Here is an 18,486-nt window from a genome sequence, read left to right on the forward strand (position 1 = left end):
AGAGATTGTGAAATTATATTAAATTTCATATGCACAGCGGGGAAGCCATCCTCACAGAGGTAAGAGTTCCAACCCAGTGACAACGGCCATGAGCCACCCTGGGCTAGTCTCAGCCATCCACCTAGGACAGCAGTGGCTGGCTGCTGCCTCTGGATTGAGATTTTCTCCTCTTGGCTGGTGGGGGCTGGCTGGAACTGAGGGGGAACATGGTGGAGGTCTTAGTTCCCTTGGGGGTGCCATTCTCTTTCTGGAAGGGAGCTTTCTTGAAGGGCTGCTCTGACAACTGCTGCTTTACCTTCTCAGCCCCTTTGGCATCCCCAAGGGGCTGAGCACGGTCCTCCGGCTTGAGAGTGGCCTGGGTCCTGGAGGATAGCATAGCAGGTGCTGCTGTGTCTGTGCCCTTGGGAGGAGCACTGTGCTTCGGGAAGGCAGCTTTCTTGGAGGACTGCAGTTTAGGTGACTGTTGCTTTAGTTTCCCCAACACCTTCGGTTCCGTGATCACTTCAGCTTTGACAGCTGGCTGGCTGCTATCCTGGAGCTTGGAGGAAGCCCTGGCCTTTGTGACAGAAGATAGAGCAGATAACTCTGAGTCTGCCCCTTTGGAGACACCATTCTGCTTCCGGAAGGTGGCCTTCTTGGGATGCAGCTGCTGCTTTGCCTTCACAGCCACTCTGGCCCTCTTGGCAGGTTGGCTGCTGTTCTCAGGCTTGGGAGTCACCTGAGCTTTCAGGTCAGGCAAGTCTACTTCTGCAGGGGTGGATGCTGCAGAATCTCCTGGGATTAAAATTAAACAGATGGTTTGAGAAATGGGCCTCATCCCTAGGTCTCGATCATGAGTGGAAGAGATAAGTAGAGGAATCAAATTAAGTGTTTCACACAATTGGGACAGTGCCTAAGAGCAGATTACCTAGATTCACATTCCCTGTGATCACCTGGCCTTCACTCAAGTTGTATTTGAGCCTTGTATTAAAGAGAAGGGATCACTCCCCATCCTTGGGCCAAAAGGTTTGTCAAGGAAGCTTGCCCCCTTGAGGACAGAAGGTAACAAGACACTCTAAGGAGGAGGTGAATCCTGAATAAACCTGAAGCACTGGGCTTTTTTTTTTTAAATCAGAGAAGACAATTTTTTTCATGTGGATTTTGATGAGATGCAGGAAAATAAGAAAACACACAGCAACTAGAAACAGGCTAGTATGACATAAATGAGGGCTGACATATTAAATATGCACTTTTAAAATTACAAAAAAAGGCTACAGCAAATTTTTTTTTTTTTTTTTTTTGGTGAGGAAGATTGTTGCTAACATCTATGGCAATCTTCCTCTATTTTGCATGTGGGACACCACTACAGCATGGTCTGTTGAGCGGTTCACAAGTCAGTGCCCGGATCCAAACCCATGGACCCTGAGCCGCCGAAGCAGAGCGCACACATGACCCCTATGCCACTGGGCTGCCCCCAAACTGTGCTATTTCTTAAGGTTTTTGTTTTGTTAACATTCAGATGTGACTTTAATAAGGCGCATTATTTATTTAAAAAAAAAATCAACTCAACGAGTCAAGCAGATTGTATTCAGAGAAGCTCGCCTCCCTGTCCTCCAACTAGACCCAGGATCATATCCCAGCACGCAAAGCCCTCAAGCCTGTTTCAGAAAACCCCACCCTTCCCCTTGAGATCCAGGCCAGACTCCTCAAGATGGCTGAGAAAACAATCTGCAATTAGTGTGATGGACTCAGAGAAATGCTGATAGTTCTGCGGAGTCCTGTGCCAACCCAATGCTGACGATGCTGGACCAGCAGAGGTCTATCAGGAGTCAGGCAACCCTCAGCCAAGAAGGAACAGAAACCACAACCTGCACTGGGAATGCATTTATTCCAAACAACTGCAGCCACTTGGCAGAATCGAGAACAAGGCTTCCATCCATATGAACGCCTAAACATACTCAAATGGGGCCAGGCTCGGGACCGATTCTAGCTGGGATGAAAGGGATCTCACCCAAGCATGCAAGGGCTGAGCTAAGAGCGGCAGAAGCCCTTCCCTTCCCTGCAGTCACTACCCAGCCTCGTGAAACATAGAAAGAGCACGTTGCTTACCTGTCTGGGACTGGGGGATAGAATTGGAGAATTTCTTGAACTTGGCAATAAAGAAACCATCCATATTGTGGGTGTGAGGGTAGAAGCGGCGGGTAGAACGCAGAGTAGGGTGGAAGCGCCTTTCTCGAAAGCGGGTAAAACCCTCCTGGCCAAAGTCGAGACCTGTGGGCACCAGCCGCACATTCCTCTTTTTCAGGGCATAGTCTACCACCCACTCATTCTCTTCCACCTGGACACGTAAAGGAGACAAAGACGGAAGGACACGCAGAGCTGGAGTGAAGGGAGCTCTAAGGAGCAAACAGCCCCCCAGCCCTGTGCTGACAGAGGCCTCACCATGATAGAACAGGTGCAGTAGACGAGGTAGCCTCCTGTCTTGGAGGTGGCATTGACGGAGTCAATAGCACTCAGGAGCAGCTCCTTCTGCAGGTGAGCACAGCGCAGGACGTCCTTCTCATCCTGTCCAGGAGAAAGAAGGAGGGACCCAAGGGGGTCAGAATTTCAAAACACAGCCTGGGGAGGAGAGGTGAGCTACTGACTGCTCAGAACGGTCCTCCACCTCCCATTCCAGTTCTACAAGGCCCAGCCAAGAGACCTCTCAGCTGGTGCCAAACCCCCTCCTCACCCTCAACCCTGGTTCCTCACCTTGTTAGTCTTCACAGCTGGGTCCTTGGAGATGATCCCAGTGCCACTGCAGGGAGCATCCAGCAGTACTCGGTCAAAGCCCCCCACCACCTGGGGAAAGAGGGTAGGTAAAGCAGATGTTTTTGGCAACCTGTACTGCAGCATTTATTTCCTAGGAGCAAGTTTAAACATTCTGATGTCAGGAAGGGGGCAAGTGAATTGGAAGACACCTCAGGAGAGACGCACAGAGGGGAGAACAACCTTGGGGAACTGGCGCCCATCGTAGTGGCTGACAATGGTGTTGGTGACTCCCAACCGGTGCAGGTTGCCCACGACACTCTTGAGCCGCTCAGCATTGGCATCGTTGGCAAGGATCACACCTGTGTTCTTCATCAGTTGGGCTGAAGGGAGGGACAGCGCAGTGCTCAGCAGCCAGCTCCTGTGCCTCCACACTTGCTGGCCACATTCCAGCCCAGGAATCCACAGGTGAAGCGTCATCACTTCAAGGCAAACTTCACTCCCAAGAAGCCCTGCTGCCCCGTTTACTGTAGAGGCCTTGCCCAGCCTGCACTGGCCCCTGGTGATGAGCGAGCCTGCCTGCCAATGTGGTTTTTCCACTGTTACTGCACATCTTTCTGGTCCTACAGAGGAACTTAATCTAGCTAATAACAGTTTAACAAACGTCTGTGACTAATTACGTGCTGAACACTGTACCAAGGACTTCTGCACACATATCTCAACCCACACAACATAATCGCCAACCCAAACACAACTACTACCCCATTTTACAGATGACGAAAGAGGATCAGGGGCCTGTCCAAGGTCATAAGGGCGGTAAGTGGCACACATGAAGCCAAGTCCAGAGCCTGTGCTCCTCACCACTCTGCTAGCTGCCTGTGCACCGTTCCTTGAGCCTAGCTAGTCACTGACCCCAGCCACTTTCAAAAGCAGAGTCAGACGAATCCTTCCTACCACTGCCTGCCCTTCTCATACCTATGTAGCTGGTCTTTCCTCCAGGTGCACAACACATGTCCAGGACCCGCTCATGCTCCTGGGGCGCCAAAGCCATAACAGGCAACATGCTGGAGGCTCCCTGCAGCATATAGTGTCCAGCCAGGTACTCGGGAGTAGCGCCTGTGGAAGAAGACCCATCTGTGACATGCTGCGACAAGGGCAGGAGCAGAAGGGCTATTGGGCAGGGAACACTTACCAATGGGCACTGAAGAATCATACACCACTAGTCCAGTCTTTGACCACTTGCCCAGGGGATCCAGGTTAACCCCACGATTGATTAGTGCCTGAAGATAAGAAGGATGAAGATTTTAAAACCTCACAGGCCACGGTACCCAAAAAACAAACAGAGATATGTCACCTGGTCCTATCAGGTGATCTATGGCACCACAACTCCTAGAGCTCTTAGGACAGTCGTCACAGACTCACTGAATGCAGTTTCTCCCATCCCATCCCATGGGGTCCTTTCCTTAGCCCCAGGCTCTAACTCAAGGTCTGAACTCGATCACAATAGAGCAGACTGCCAGGTCCTGTTCTTTTATTTCCTGGAAGTGGGCTCTAATTTTCCAAGAGGCTCAGCCCCCTTACATCCTAATATTTAATGTTACAACATATTAACGACAATTATCAGGTGGTTTTTGCACCAGGAGATACACAACACACAGGGCCACACCACTGACTTTAGAACAGGGTCTTAAACCTAAGGTCCCTGAACCCTTGGGAACAATGAGCTTAAAATACTGGGGGCCGGCCCTGTGGCCGAGTGGTTAAGTTTGCGCGCTCTCCTTCGGTGGCCCAGGGTTTCGCTGGCTCGGATTCTGAACAAGGACATGGCACCGCTCATCAGGCCACGGTAAGGCGGCATCCCACATGCCACAACTAGAAGGACCCACAACTAAAAAATATACAACTCTGTACTGGGGGGATTTGGGGGAGAAAAAGCAGGGGAACAAAAAAAGAAGACTGACAACAGCTGTTAGCTCAGGTGCCAATCTTTTAAAAAAAAAAATACTGTTTGTGCATGTGTGTGTGTCTTTTTCTTGGGGCAGGAATCAGTTTCACCAGCTTCTCTGTGATGTGAAAGGAAGACAACTCCCTCCCATTTCTTTCAGAGGGAGCACTTTCCTCCCGATACAGATGTCTCAAGTCTCTCACAGGGACCAGAGGCTGAAGGGACAAGCCTCTCACTCCACAGAGGTCCCGAACCCTGAGCCGGTCAGACAGACCCAGGATGACACTATGCCTGTCTAGGTCTGCCTCCTGGGATCATGCCTGCACCAAGAAACACTCAGGTACTAAGATCCCAGCCCAGTTAGAGGGGGACAGGGGGAGAGTCTGCAGTTAGCAGAAGTTGGCACTTCCCTGAAATAAGCAAATTTCCAAACCCACCCCTCACCTGAGCAAGGTCTCGGCGCCGGGTTTTCAAGGTATTAGTCCTGAGAGTGATGGGCCGAGGCACCTCGTTAGCTTCTAAGAACTCCACCAGCTGGGAAAGCAAGAGGGAAGGGGACAAGTCAGGCTGGCCAAAGAGCTCAGCCACAAAGAAGAGAGCAAGAGGGCTGACTGCCTTCCTTAAACAAGGTAAGAAGAGAGAAGGCAAGAACAGAGAAGGAGCACTGGATTGGCAATTCAATACCTCAGACAGCGGGAAGAGGTCCATAAGCTTGCCAAGCAGGAAGTCTCCATAGGAGTAATAAATAGCCAGGTCCTTCCGAAGCCGGTGCAGATATTCGGAACGAGATCGACCTTCCTCCCGCTGAGTCCCAAAATCACGCAGCACTGCCACAATATCTTGGATGCGCTTGTGAACTCGCTGCAAGTCTGGAGGCTGCGCATGTGGACTTGCTAAGGAACTATTTCATGATGTCCCAGAGCCTGGAAACCCCCTCCCAAGCACCTCCCCACTACCCCTCAGCCTGTGCGGGAAGGATATCTTGCTCCATCTCCCCAGCAGGGGGGAGCACAAAAGGCTCCTCCTCATCCACGTTGATCTGTAGGCCCCCATCCGGCTCATCATCCTTTTTGGGGCCTGACTCAGGGGATATTTCCTCCTCTTCATCAGTCTCCTCCTCGATCCACTGGCCCCTAGAAACAGATCCAGGAATAGAGTGATTCACAGATCAAAACAAGACAACCCCTCCTTCCTCATAGTTTCCTTCATCCCAGCCACTGCCAATTCTACGTCCTAAGAATTTCCAAAACTCACCCAGCAACAGCTTCCTGGGCCTTCTGCTTCTGAGCAGCCCTTTCAATGGGCAGCAACTGAAAAAAGAGACAAGGGGCTGGTAATGAAAGCCTGCCCTTCCACCACCCCACGTAGTACTATCTACCCTTGTATTTTATTTTTTCCTAAATGCAGATGTAACACTTGCTCTCACAAGAAAATACAGACCCTAGAGAAGTGAACATAAGACAGGCACAATGTTAACCATCGCTGAAACTAAGTGATGGGCTGAAAGGGTTCATTACATTATCTTCTACATTTGTGTGTATTTCCCTTTCCATTAAAAGGTTTACATTGACTCTGGGGGGAAAAAAGTTTCAAACAATACACACCCATATGTACACAGGGGGAATAAAAACTGCCCTCGGGCATCCATTTTGCCATATTTTCTTCCAGACTTACTCTATATTTTTCACATAGTTAAAACCATAATCTATTTCCAACTTTGCTTCTTGCCTTTCCTCATTCACAATTAGATCACAAGCATTTTCACAGACATAATGGCCAGGTGTTAATCTAGCATATGAACGGACCATAATTTATTTAAGCATATTGAGTATTTTGGAAGTTTCTGGAGTTTTTGGCATTATGATCCACACAGTGCCTGCAAATCTCCAGCAGTAACTCTGTAGAGAAAAAGGGGATTGTGAGAGAGAGCTGCAAATGGGAAGCTTTTCATTCTACATGACTCTATATTGCTTGAATTTTCTAATAACACACTTATATACTAATTGTGTAGCACACAAATAACTTATTATACCTCAGTAAATAAATTTTTGTCCACATTCTGGATGATCTTCCTAAATGGAAGTAAGAAACTTTTTAAGGTTCTCAGATACCAAATGCTTCATGAAAATCGTGTGTGCATTTTTATTCCCATCAATGGGGTATACAGCACTGAGCAGTCTCATGTTTTAAAACGCTCTATTCAGGGGCTGGCCCAGTGGCGCAGCAGTTAAGTGCGCACGTTCCGCTTTGGCAGCCCGGGGTTTGCCAGTTCAGATCCCGGGTGCAGACATGGCACCACTTGGCAAGCCATGCTGTGGTAGGTGTCTGTCCCACATATAAAGTGGAGGAAGATGGGCATGGATGTTAGCTCTGGGCCAGTCTTTCCCAGCAAAAAGAGGAGGATTGGCAGGCGTTAGCTCAGGGCTAATCTTCCTCCAAAAAAAAAAAAACCCCGCTCTATTCTACAGCTCTTTTAAACTTGCAGGTGTACTGAGAGGACGTAAGATAGCAGAATAGTGATGGAATACTAAAGTCCCTCTTCTCTACTCAGGCTTATCCTTGTCACAGAGGGATAGTCTCAAGGATGTGGAAAGACTCTAAAAGGCAAGGCTTCCTTCCTGAACAGATAAATCTCACCTCTTCACCTTCATCCTCATCTTCATTCTCTGAGTTGGAGTCAGCTCCGTAGTCATCTCTCATATCAGCATCGCTGTCCTCAGAGCCCCAGAGGTCCCCCTGGTTCCCCACACCATCCTCTTCAGACTCTTCCTCCTCCTCACTGCTATGGGTTGGTGCAGGGCGCTTCTTGCCTCGAGCAGTATTTAAGAAGGACTGCGGTCCCTTCTTACGAGGTGTCTGGACAACTCCTGCAGAGATCCCGAAGGGTTTGAAGAATCCTGGACTGATGGCAGTCACACACTGAATGAAGCCTGTATTTTCTACCCCTAAGAATGTCCTCGGGTTGTTCCTTTCACTCTAGAAATGCTCAGCAAGCCTTTCTCTACCCAGAACCCTCAGGTAGCACCCAGCTCCTATTTTCACTGACCTTTTGGTAGCTTTCCAGGCAACGGTTTGGCCCCAGGAGACTTATTCATCTTAGGGCCTTCAGCAGAGCCCAACTTCCTCTTGGCTGCCCTGAAAAGACATATGGAGTGAGGAAATAGAACATATCTCCAAGCTCTGCCATTTCCCCTGACAGCGAAATGTGACAGTGCCCAAACAGCCATTCCATCAGCATGATCACATGCGATGATGTGGCTAAAGATGAGCAGTACCAATTTAACCTATGTAAGTCTAGACATCCACACTCACCTCTTTCGAGCACGACTAGACAGCCTCTTGGAATTTTCATCACCAGCTGTTAAAAAAAAAAAAAAAGGAGGCAGAGCAAAAGATTACAGGTGAAAGGAGAAAGAGCAATGAGAAAAGAAATAGAAGTGGGGAAAGAATTAGTACACTAATTAAAAGGAATAGATTGCAACTCACTCCCATGGCTTTACCAGGAGCTGGGTAAGAGATGAAAAGGAGATGATCTCCATCTGGTTGTTCATCAACCAAATCCAAACGGGGCCTCCCTCCAGACTTCTGATTTCAATAAATGGCATCATCACCATTCTGATAACACAGACGCAAAATTTATCTTTCCTTCTCCCCTTTCCTTTACTCTCAATTTAATCAATTACCAACCACAGTAGCTTTTATCTTTTCAACTGTTTCAAGCTGCTTTTCAAACATTCACCAAGAAATAAAAAGTTTAAATCTCGGCCCTGTCATTTAATAACTAACTATACATAAGTTACGTAACCTCTAAACATCTGTTTCCTTAACAATGCCTCTCTCACAAGAAACTAAGAAAATGAAGTGATACATGTCCAAAGAGTTCAGTACAGTGCCCAGCACTTGCATTAGCTCAATAAACTGCACCTTTTATCCAATGCCCAACAAAAACTACCTGTCCATTCTTTTCTCTCACCCAGGCTTCCATGCAGCAGACTACTCACCATGTGGGAACTAGATCTGTGCTTTCCCATCTCCATCCCCTCCACAAAGCAGTTCAGTGACTGGCCTGTCCCCTTCTCAACTTCCACTTGCTAAAATGTCACCCATTTTTCAAAACCTAGCTTCTTAAAATTTTTTTAAATTCTCTAACTGCATGGGATCCCCCTTCTTCCGAACTCCCTCAATGTTAAACCGCACCTCTTCTTGCATGAGTACTCGCATCCCTGTAGCATCTTCCCTAACTTCTGGCTGATGACAGTGAGTGTTTCATTCATTCTTATTTCCTAATAATTCATACAATCCTACTTGAACAGAAAGTGAACAGAGACTAAGAAACGGAAGAGGTTACGATACAGATCTAAGACTTACACAAAAGCTGGAGGATGAGGAGGGAGCAGGCCTGACCCTTACCTGCAGGCAAGAATCTAGCGAGTTCGGTTTCGGCACCCTTCTGTTTCCGGGCCTTTCGGCCCGGCCCGCGCTTCTCCTTCTTCGTAGGGTCCAACTTGCGCCCCATGGTACTGGGGAAAAGAAACATGGGAGAAGAGTCGCGCGTGTAGGAAACGGAAAAGAAAAGCGCACACTTAGCGTATTAGAGTGGGAAAGGGCATCGCGTCGACCAGAACCTCGACCCAGCACCCCCGACAGCCCCTCGAGGCCTAACCAAACCCCTACTCCACGAGGAGCTCCGGACCCTAGGTCCCAGGCCATCTGTATGTACTGCCTCCCTCCTCACGCCGCAGTCCCGGTCAGTGCAATCACCCTTCCTTCCCCGACTTCCTCCAGACCCACCCGAAGCCTCGGCTCACCTGAAGGTGGGTCCGGGCCCGAGACGCCCCCGGGTACGCGGGACAGCACTCCACGTGCACTCCGAGACCAGCGTTCGGACGCCGCACTCCACGGAAACGTTTCGCGCAGGCGCACAGAGCGCGCTCGCCTGGCGGCCCCGCCTCTTCCGGTCGCTCCTAGTCGGCCGCGGAACTCAGAACGCACGCTCGCGTTGAGAACGCGCGCGGGGCTGGCGGCGGCGCGGCCGGGGGAGGCTGGGAGGCGGGCCGCGCCGCGCTCACGCTCGCCGGGAGCGGAGAAAAGAACGGGCACCGCCTGCCTGCTCTTCCCGCAGACGTTGGCTTTTCGCGTCGCTGCGGAGTTCAGTCGGAAGTGGAACCTGAAAGCCGCCCCCTGCCTTCAAACCAAGGCCTAAGAGCAGAGCCCTCCTCTTGGCAGCCTCCGCTCTACGTCCAGTCTCGGGGTGGGGGAGCCCCACGCCACTCGCCCACTCCCAGGCCTTGGATTACGAAACCCTCACCTTTGACCCCAGACTCCCCTCAGCCCGCGAGGTAAGGTTCCTCTACCTAGGTTCACATCTGAAGGTGGGAGGACCCCTGGCGTCCTGATTCCACACAAGTTAACGAAACTTCAGCGTTCCTTCAAATCAACACTGAGTGCTTAGCAGCTATTAAAAACTGTTCCAAGCACTTTACTGGTTTTATCTTCACAGCTCTGTTAGGAAGATATCTTTATTTTATACATGAGAAATCGACAGCCCATAGTAGTTCACTTCCTCAAGGTTACAGAACCGGTAACCCGCGGCGCAGGTATGACCCGGGCGGTTTGGGAGCTGCTCATCTTCCACAGGTGCTGCTCATCCTTGGTCCAGGGCCATGGGACACATGCACGCAGGCGGTCCGCGGCTCTTTTGTGAACTCCAGAACACAAGGTAGCCCCCTAGTTTCCAAACTGCACATGTCCCAGGGCTCCTGTCATACACACTCATCCACCTGGACCTACACTCACACTGAACCAGAGCACTAAAATACAAGGAAACTTTTATTTTCAATTTTCACCAAGAAATTTGCTGTGGTTTTTTATGCTTTTGGTTCTTTTCCTTTTTTTTTTTTTTTTTCCACTTTATTTTATTCTATCTGCTCAGTGGCTGGAGCCGCTGGGTTCCTGGTATTAAAAAGATGCCAACAGAGGTAGCTGTGTCTCGCCCAGGGGCCCGGCCCACTCTGAATACCCCAAAAAAGGAGAAAAGGAAACACAAAATAAACCAACAAAATAAAACCAAAAGGAGGAAGAAATTCAGATCATTTTCTTCAAGCCTGGCGGGTCCCACGACAGTTTGTGTGTAACAGACGTTACAGTGGGGAGAAGCCAGGGCCCAGAAGGCCAGCCCGCCAGCTCCCTGCAGATGGCGCCGGCGCTACTGCTGCAGTCTCTCCAGCAGGAAGGGCACCACTGCCCCTCACTCCCTCCCCTCCCCCAGCGCACTGGGGGCTGTTCCTTTACAACATGGAAGATGGGGCAGAAGGAAGGAGAGGGTCTCTCAGGCCCCCACATGAGAAGCTGGGCAAGGGAAAGTGAGGAAGGTCACTGCTCAGCGGTGGAGGTGGTATCATCAGTGTGGATCTTCACTGCTGCTGGGCTACCTACAGGAAAAGAGGGCAAAGGGAGTTAGAATTCCAGACCACAGGAACCCACCCGGTCCTACGGGAACTCACTGGTAAGGCAGCCCCACCTGCCCAGTATGTAAAGCTAGGGTGAGAGAGCAAAGTCACAAGTTCCAGAACGGCTCTGCTCGAACCGTTGGCCAGAAGAAAATGGTCATACCTGCTGTGGAGTAGGTTCAGGTGCTCGATTTGCCAGGCGGCTGAGAATGTTACGCTCTGACATCTGTAGCCGCACAGCAACTGGGGGAATTCGGGCAATAGTAGCTGGGAGTCGAGTCACATCGGCTTTCATGTCACTCAGCAGCTCTTCTAGCTGTTTCAGAACTGCACAGGAAAAAAAAAAAGTGGTGAGCTGTGGCAGTCAAGACCAAGATCCTTCTTACCACAGGGGACCCCCCCATCACTTCTCAGTGACCAAGGGACTAATGTGCTGGAGTGCTGGAGTATTGTCTTTTGTCACTGAATCATCTGACCTGGCCTCCACCATGCTCACATTCCTGTCCCTCATGTTCCACTTCCAACTGTCCATGATTCTGTGCTTTTCAAAGTCACCTAACCCTCACTGTCCCTTGCTCCCTTTTGTCTCTATTTTCTCCACTTCTTGAGAGAAGTTTCTATTTCCTTTTCTCACTGTCCTTCTTCTCCACCTTTTGGATGTGTCTCCCTCCTTCTCTAGAACAGTCTTCCTCATTTCATCCTCCACCCCTCTCACAATGTTTTAACTTAGAAACAAAAAGTTGAAAGGGGTCTAGAACGTGACAGGATCTTAAAGCACCTGAAGTCACCTCTAAAGTAGCCCAGATGACAGTCTATTATTCTGCTTTGCTCTCCACCTCCAAGAACTTGACTATATTAAGAGTTAAAAGAGGCAAAGAACTACTGTCTTTGGTTGCCTCTAAGACATTAGCTTCCCCAGGAGGAAGGCTAGGCTCCCCGAGGAAGGGGCTCTGAAGAAGGCTTGGAAACACGCAGCAGGTGTGTCGGTGAGGAGCAGAGGGAGGAGAAGGCTGAGTCTGGAGGAGGCAGGGGAGCCACTGGCTACCTTTGTGCAGGACTGCATTGGCTGGCTTGTTTCCTGCCATTGACTCCTTGGACAGGTGCTGATGACTCTCCGCCAAACACTCCACCTCAGCAAAGCGGGTGTTTAGGGCCATGGAAGGGTGAGAGGGGTCCTCTGACATGTTCAGGTAAGCTGCCCGGCGCAGCTGTTCCTCAATCACCAGGGCTTGTTCTAAGAGCTGGACAAGGGATAGAGAGGAAACAGAGGATGAACCGACCCTCACTTTGCTTATTTCTGATGGGCCTCTCAGAACCTATAAAGAACCAGACAGATGGCTCCCCCAAACCCAAACAGTCTAACATCGCATTGCTTTTTTTACCCCCGCTTTGGAGGTCCATGTTTTTTAAACTGTTTACCTCTTTACTGATTCACTTTTACACAAAAATGATAAAAACTCAATTTAGAAAATACAGAGCAGGGGCCGGCCCAGTGGTGCAGCAGTTAAGTGCGCACGTTCCGCTTCAGCAGCCTGGGGTTCGCCGGTTCGGATCCCGGGTGCAGACATGGCACCACTTGGCAAGCCATGCTGTGGTAGGTGTCCCACATATAAAGTAGAGGAAGATGGGCATGGGATGTTAGCTCAGGGCCAGTCTTCCTCAGCAACAAGAGGAGGATTGGCAGCAGATGTTAGCTCAAGGCTAGTCTTCCTCAAAAAAAAAAAGAAAAAAAAAAGAAAATACAGAACATATAAAGAATTAAAGTCACAAATAATTCCACCTCCTAGAGGTATTTAACATTTTGAAGTTTTTCTTTGCATATATATTTTTTATGTAATTGAGATCATTCTACAATAGTCCCCACCCTTCTCCACGGTTTCGCTTTCCGAGGTTTCAGTTACCCACAGTCAACGGCAGTCCAAAAATATTAAGTGGAAAATTCCAGAAATAAACAATTCCTAAGTTTTACACCAGAAATAAACAATTCCTAAGTTTTACACTTCGAGCTGTTCTGAGCAGCGTGATGAAATCTTGCACTGTCCCATTCTGTCCCTCCCGGGACATGAATCATTCCTCTGTCCAGCATATCCACACTGTATAGGCTACCTGCTCATGAGTCACTTGGTGGTCATCTTGGTTATCTGATCAACTGCCGCAGTATCACAGTACTTGTGTTCAAGTAACCCTTATTTTACTTAATGATGGCCCCACAGCCAACTTTATTATTTATTATTGTTAATCTTTTTTTTCCCCCCGAATCCCCCTGGTACATACTTGTATATTTTTTAGTTGTGGGTCCTTCCAGTTGTGCCATGTGGGATGCCGCCTCAGCATGGCCTAATGAGCGGTGTCACATCCACGCCCAGGATCCGAACCGGCAAAACCCAGGCTGCCAAAGCGGTGTGAGTGAACTTAAACCACTCGGCCACAGGGCCAGCCCCCAAATTGTTGTTAATCTCTTACTGTGCCTAATTTATAAATTAAACTTGATCATAAGTATGTATGTATAGGGAAAAAACATGGTATATATATGGTTCACTACTATCTGTGGTTTCAGGCATCCACTGGGGGTCCTGGAACATCTCTCCCATGGATAAGGGGAGACTACTGTATAGACATACCTAATGTTTTCAAAGTTACATAGTAAGAATCTTCCTTTATTATTAACTGCTCTTTATAAAAGATGGTTTTTAATGGTTGCATGGTACTCCATCCTATGGATATACCTACCATATCCTATCATTTGAGTTGTGTTACTCTAAAATTATTTTTGTTTCTTTTCTTTTGTCTCCGTATCTTACTCTCATTCCTTTCCTTCCCCAATAGGCAAACCTTCTAATATACTTACTCTGTTTTTTTGTGGGTGTTTTTGAAGACTGAATATTGTTTCATGTGCACATTTCTAATTTATAGAACCACATTCTGTACATAGAAAATGCTTTTTCTTCCTTTCCCCACTATATCTTTTTAGAAAGCCCATTTACGTTGTTATAGCACATGTATTGTGTTGCTTCTAACTGTTGCTTAATGCTCCATGTGAATCCACATTTTACCTATCCACACTCCCAATGTCAAACATCTAGGTTGCCTCCAGGTCCCACCACCAAAATTCATACTGCAACAAACACTCTTGCACATTTCACCTGGTGGAGCTTCGAAAAGGTTCTTTAAAATATATTCCAAGGGACAGAATGTTGATTTATAAGTTATGAGACTTAATTTGCTGAAGTATCTACTGGTTCTTAAAGAGAATGAATCCATTAGGGGTCAGGAAAAAACGACAATGTGAGAATAATGGTGGTGGTTCTTTCTTCTACAAGACCTGGCTCCATCAGGGCCTACTAATTTACCCCAAACAGAGCATCTGCTGTCAATCTCTATATACCCTGTCTCCTTCACCAACTCCCTCCTCCCGCCCCAAACTATGAGCTTTCTCCAGGATCAACCCTTGGCTTGCTGCTGTTCTTTTAAAGTATTCTGCCAAGAGATTTTTCCTCTCCTTGCGTCAACCAGCACCTCTAGGCAAATGACTTGATGGTTTTCAAACCTGCATCTGAAGCACTGATTGTTCTGATCCCTCTGTATGGTTGATCACTCTTTGATCCCACTTGTTTATGGGGAGGGGGGAGTGGGAGGATATTTACTTGAAACACCAAATGACTTAATTGAACTTATTCTTTTCTACACACTGCTCCCTCTCATTTCCTTGATCTGCCAATGATAATTTAATTTTGTCAGTGACTCAAGCTCAAAACTTGAGTTATTTTTGGCATCTCACTCCTTTGTAACTCAAATCCAGTAAGTTAGAAGTCTACAAACTATGGCCTGTGGACCAAATCTGGCCCGCTGCCTATTTTGTATGGCCCAAGAGTTAAGAATGGCTTTTTACATTTTTAAATGGTTGGAAAAAAGTCAAAATAAGAAGTTTGTGACTTCCTAACAATTATATGAAGTTTGAATTTTAGTGTCAATAAATAAAGTTTTACTAGAACATATTCTTGTTTATTTGTACCTATGGCTGCTCTCACACTATGAGAGTTGACTATGTACAATAGAGACCATTAGGTCCCACAAGGCCTGAAATAGTTACTATCTGGGCCTTTAATAGAAAAGGTTTCCTGACCCCTACAATAAATCAGTAAATCCTGTAAATTCTTCGGTGTTTTGTTTCCTTTATCTTATCCTTTTCCTTTTCTGCACCAGCATCACAGCCCAGTCTTTACTACCTCATGACTATATGATAGTTCTATAACCTCATGAAGTGTTGTGTTTCCATTCTCCTTGGTCATAATAAAACACTTCAGAAACCTTCAAGGGCTGCCCACTAACTACAGGGTAAAGTCCAAAATCTCTTATCTGGTGCCAAAACCCACCTACTGACCTCTAGCTCTTACCTCTCTCCAGCCTACCTCCCACCATAACACAAGTATCTTCTACAGCCCAGCTGGGCTATTTACTGTTTCCAAACAGCCTAAGCTCTGCTGCCTCTCTCTTTGCCCAACCTAATCCCTTTGGTTCAAAAAGCCTTCTGTTTCTATCCAACAATCTCTACTGCATTCATCAAAACTTAATTCCAATGCCATATTCTCCATGATGAAGCCATTTGTGAGCTCTCTCCTCACTCCTCAAATTCCCTCTGGAGAAGTTTCTCATGGATTCAGCAGTCTCCCTCCCAGTACACAGAATGGCATTCATTTGATCACACATTTGCCTCTAAGCTGACAGCTCCTTGAGAATAGGCACCGTGCCTTATTTTTCTCTGTGTCCCTATGTCACTCAGTGCTTGGCGCATAATGTTTAAAGGTTCATTAGGGTATATTTCTTATTCTCCCAATTACACTCAGTGTAAGAGCCACGTGTCTTGTCTCATGGTATCCCATTTTGATGGTCTGCACACAAAGTGGCCTCCATATACATTTGCTGAACTCCTGACTGAGAGTCCCTGCAGTCCTGGGCTTACTGGCCCTCGTGACTCTGAAAATGGAGCTCTACCTTTCCCTCTCCTTTGTGCAGCCACCCCACCCTCTATCCACACAGGTACTCTAGTACCGCCAGCCCACTGACAGCCCTACCTCCTCAGAGATCCAATTCAGTCCCACCTCTGCATCTTTCCTGAACACTCCAGCCTACAGTGTTCCCCCAGCACTCCCACTGCACTAGTCTGTGTCATTCATTAGGCACAGTCATCTTCAGCCCTTGAACAGCTGGTTTATTTTCAAGTCTGTATGTCTTGATCCCTAATATTTAAAATACTTGGGAGCAAAGCCTTTCCCGGAATACCAAAAGTTATACAGGAGAATGACCAGCATGGCTAAGTGAACAGAGTCCCTGCTGCACTTTAGAGGCTGTCACGTCAGTGCTGCATTCCTCCCCATTCTGCTCACCTTGAACCTTCGGGCTAGGAATTTATTCTTGATCTCTAAGAAATTGCCACGGTTCATTTCACCCTTGAAAGGCTCATTGAGGATGGCATAACGTGGGTCATTCTGGATGTCCTGCCACCGAGCATAGCCATGGCTATTGGAAAAGTGCTCAGGAAAAACAAAAGGAAAGTAAGAACCTCAAACTGTGGGACCATGAGAAACCTGCTCCAAGAACCTCAGCCCAGACTCAGGCAAAGGATACTTTATGATGCCAGCCAGCAGCCAGTAGTCATGCCGTCGATGCCAGATCTCGTAAGTCTTCTTGGTGACTGTGGCTGCCCGCTCCTCATTCTGCCAAAGGGAATGCAACTCTGAGGAGGAATTTGGGGAAGGTTGGGAAGAAAAAGGCAAACATTTGTGAGAATTCAAAAAGCTATTTACTCCTTCTCCCCAGACACCACCTTAATAGTAACGCCTCTGGCTTTCTAACACGGAACCAAGAGGCATATATAATCAGCCTGGCATTCCCTCATCTAGTAGAGGTAAAGGCTCTATACCCTGGCTTCTGACAAGAACCCTAATTTCACCTTAGATCCTTCTAACCCCAGTGGGCCCTCATTTTCATACCAGTAAAACCACCATCTGCGATGTTGAACATGAAACGCTGCTTAATATTTTTCTTCTGCTTCTCATCATTCAGGTCCTTGGGAGTCTCTCCATTCTGAAGCATCACCTCTTTTTTCTCTTCTTCTTCTTTCTTCTCTTCTATAGGACATGCAAAAGAAAAATGTCAGCTCTCAACAGAACCCAGCGCCTTGGCCCTTACCCATGGCACTATATGCTACAAGACATCCATCTACCTCCACCCTTTCTCCACACAGGTGTCTCTCAAACTCAGAAAAAGGTGCCACCAGCCCATGGACAACTAAATGTGAGGACAGAGGAATCTTTTAACTTGGGATAAAATGGCTATATGGATACAGATGAAGAGGCTGGGGGTGGGTGTGTCCTGAAGATAAAGTCCTTGCTTCTAGTTTTAGAGTCCTTCTAAACCACAGTCAGTTTCTCCAAACACCCACCTTTGTCCTCTACCACAATGGGGGTGAGATCTATTGCTGACTTCTCCTCCACCTTTTCCACATCAGCAACACCTGGGGGGAAGAGACAGCATTGAGAGTGTATCTAAACAATGTTCTCCTCTGTTCCACACTATATCCAACTGAAACAGTCCTAAACCTCAATCGCTATCATTAAAGTCATAAAACATGTCTTAAGAGAGGGGAAAACTCCATAATTTAAACTCAAGGGTCGGGGCTGGCCTCATGGCTGAGTGGTTAAGTCTGCGCGCTCCACTTCGGCAGCCCAGGGTTTTGCTGGTTCGAATCCTGGGCGCGGACAAGGCGCCGCTCATCAAGCCATGCTGAGGTGGTATCCCATGTGCCACAACTAGAAAGACCCACAACTAAAAATACACAACTGTGTACTGGGGGGTTTTGGGGAGAAAAAGGAAAAATAAAATCTTTAAAAATTAAAAAAAAAAAGTCAAGGGTGCAGGGTTCTTCAGTATGTCACTTCCTCCTGACACCTCTATAGCCTGGCTAAAGTCCAAGAGCAACTGTGGTTCACAGGGATCTGCAGTGCTTGAAAATGTGGATACCTTTGGGCTCTGTCTCCATAGGTTCGTCTGTTCTCTCCTTCACCTCTGCCTTTTCCACCTTCTCTTCTCCCTCAGGAGGTTCAACAAGGACCTTTTCATCCTCTGAGGCAGGGGCAGGGGGCTGTGTACACTTTAAAAGGAGAAAGACAAAAGTTGAAGCAGGCAGGCCAGCACCCAAGAGTGGGCTTATCCACTTGCTTTTGGTGTGGCATCCAGTCAGCGCCATCTCTTACCTCAGCGGTGGCCTCAGGGGCTGCAGATTTAACCTCCTTTTCTCCTTCTGCACTCTCCTCTTCTTTGACGCTATTTTCCTCTATTTTTATCCCATCCTCTGCAACCAACAGA

General features: G+C 47.9%; 2 protein-coding genes and 1 long non-coding RNA gene across 19 annotated transcripts in view; 1 reads left to right on the top strand and 2 right to left on the bottom strand.

Moving 5' to 3' along the window:
- Positions 1–10,388, bottom strand: NOP2 (NOP2 nucleolar protein). 3 transcript variants are annotated; one of them, XM_005610863.4, is made up of 17 exons: positions 9,481–9,610; positions 9,083–9,192; positions 8,159–8,287; positions 7,985–8,030; positions 7,719–7,807; positions 7,310–7,539; positions 5,927–5,982; positions 5,654–5,805; positions 5,357–5,556; positions 5,117–5,206; positions 3,920–4,007; positions 3,703–3,843; positions 2,971–3,110; positions 2,731–2,820; positions 2,422–2,544; positions 2,089–2,317; positions 1–774 (listed from the first exon to the last, which is right to left on the bottom strand). In XM_005610863.4, the coding sequence occupies exons 5-17, from the start codon at positions 7,765–7,767 to the stop codon at positions 122–124; spliced, it is 2,241 nt and encodes a 746-aa protein (XP_005610920.1). In that variant the 5' UTR covers positions 7,768–7,807; positions 7,985–8,030; positions 8,159–8,287; positions 9,083–9,192; positions 9,481–9,610; the 3' UTR covers positions 1–121. The 3 variants fall into 3 exon arrangements, with proteins under 3 accessions (XP_005610920.1, XP_001496238.1, XP_023498801.1); XM_001496188.5 differs by lacking the exon at positions 8,159–8,287 and having other exon boundaries at positions 9,481–10,388; XM_023643033.2 differs by lacking the exon at positions 8,159–8,287 and having other exon boundaries at positions 9,041–9,192; positions 9,481–9,635.
- Positions 9,686–17,758, top strand: LOC138924644 (uncharacterized). The gene is made up of 2 exons (XR_011439670.1): positions 9,686–10,011; positions 17,256–17,758. It is a non-coding gene; the product is annotated as an uncharacterized lncRNA (long non-coding RNA).
- The window catches only part of CHD4 (chromodomain helicase DNA binding protein 4), a 27,821-nt gene continuing 19,818 nt past the window's right edge, over positions 10,484–18,486 (bottom strand). For 8 of the 15 annotated variants that reach the window (XM_014740560.3, XM_070269825.1, XM_014740563.3 and 5 more), the window contains exons 32-40: positions 18,375–18,472; positions 18,142–18,271; positions 17,564–17,635; positions 17,112–17,249; positions 16,747–16,855; positions 16,506–16,638; positions 12,164–12,362; positions 11,285–11,448; positions 10,484–11,103 (exon numbers count right to left, since the gene is read on the bottom strand). In XM_014740560.3, the coding sequence (XP_014596046.2) occupies positions 11,086–11,103; positions 11,285–11,448; positions 12,164–12,362; positions 16,506–16,638; positions 16,747–16,855; positions 17,112–17,249; positions 17,564–17,635; positions 18,142–18,271; positions 18,375–18,472 (1,061 nt within the window). In that variant the 3' untranslated portion in view covers positions 10,484–11,085. The remainder of the gene's footprint in view (positions 11,104–11,284; positions 11,449–12,163; positions 12,363–16,505; positions 16,639–16,746; positions 16,856–17,111; positions 17,250–17,563; positions 17,636–18,141; positions 18,272–18,374; positions 18,473–18,486) is intronic. The other 7 variants (XM_070269819.1, XM_070269824.1, XM_070269820.1 and 4 more) reach the window with 1 other exon arrangement.

Source organism: Equus caballus, chromosome 6 (genome assembly GCF_041296265.1).
Source record: "Equus caballus isolate H_3958 breed thoroughbred chromosome 6, TB-T2T, whole genome shotgun sequence".
NCBI lineage: Eukaryota > Metazoa > Chordata > Mammalia > Perissodactyla > Equidae > Equus > Equus caballus.

Coding starts and splice junctions, on each gene's coding strand:
- NOP2 (XM_023643033.2), bottom strand. CDS start 9,188: ATGGGGCGCAAGTTGGACCCTACGAAGAAGGAGAAGCGCGGGCCGGGC. Junction 5,983..7,309: donor ATGAGGATGAAGGTGAAGAG/GTGAGATTTATC, acceptor CTCTTTTTTCAG/TTGCTGCCCATTGAAAGGGC. Junction 5,806..5,926: donor GCCCAGGAAGCTGTTGCTGG/GTGAGTTTTGGA, acceptor ATCTGTTTCTAG/GGGCCAGTGGATCGAGGAGG.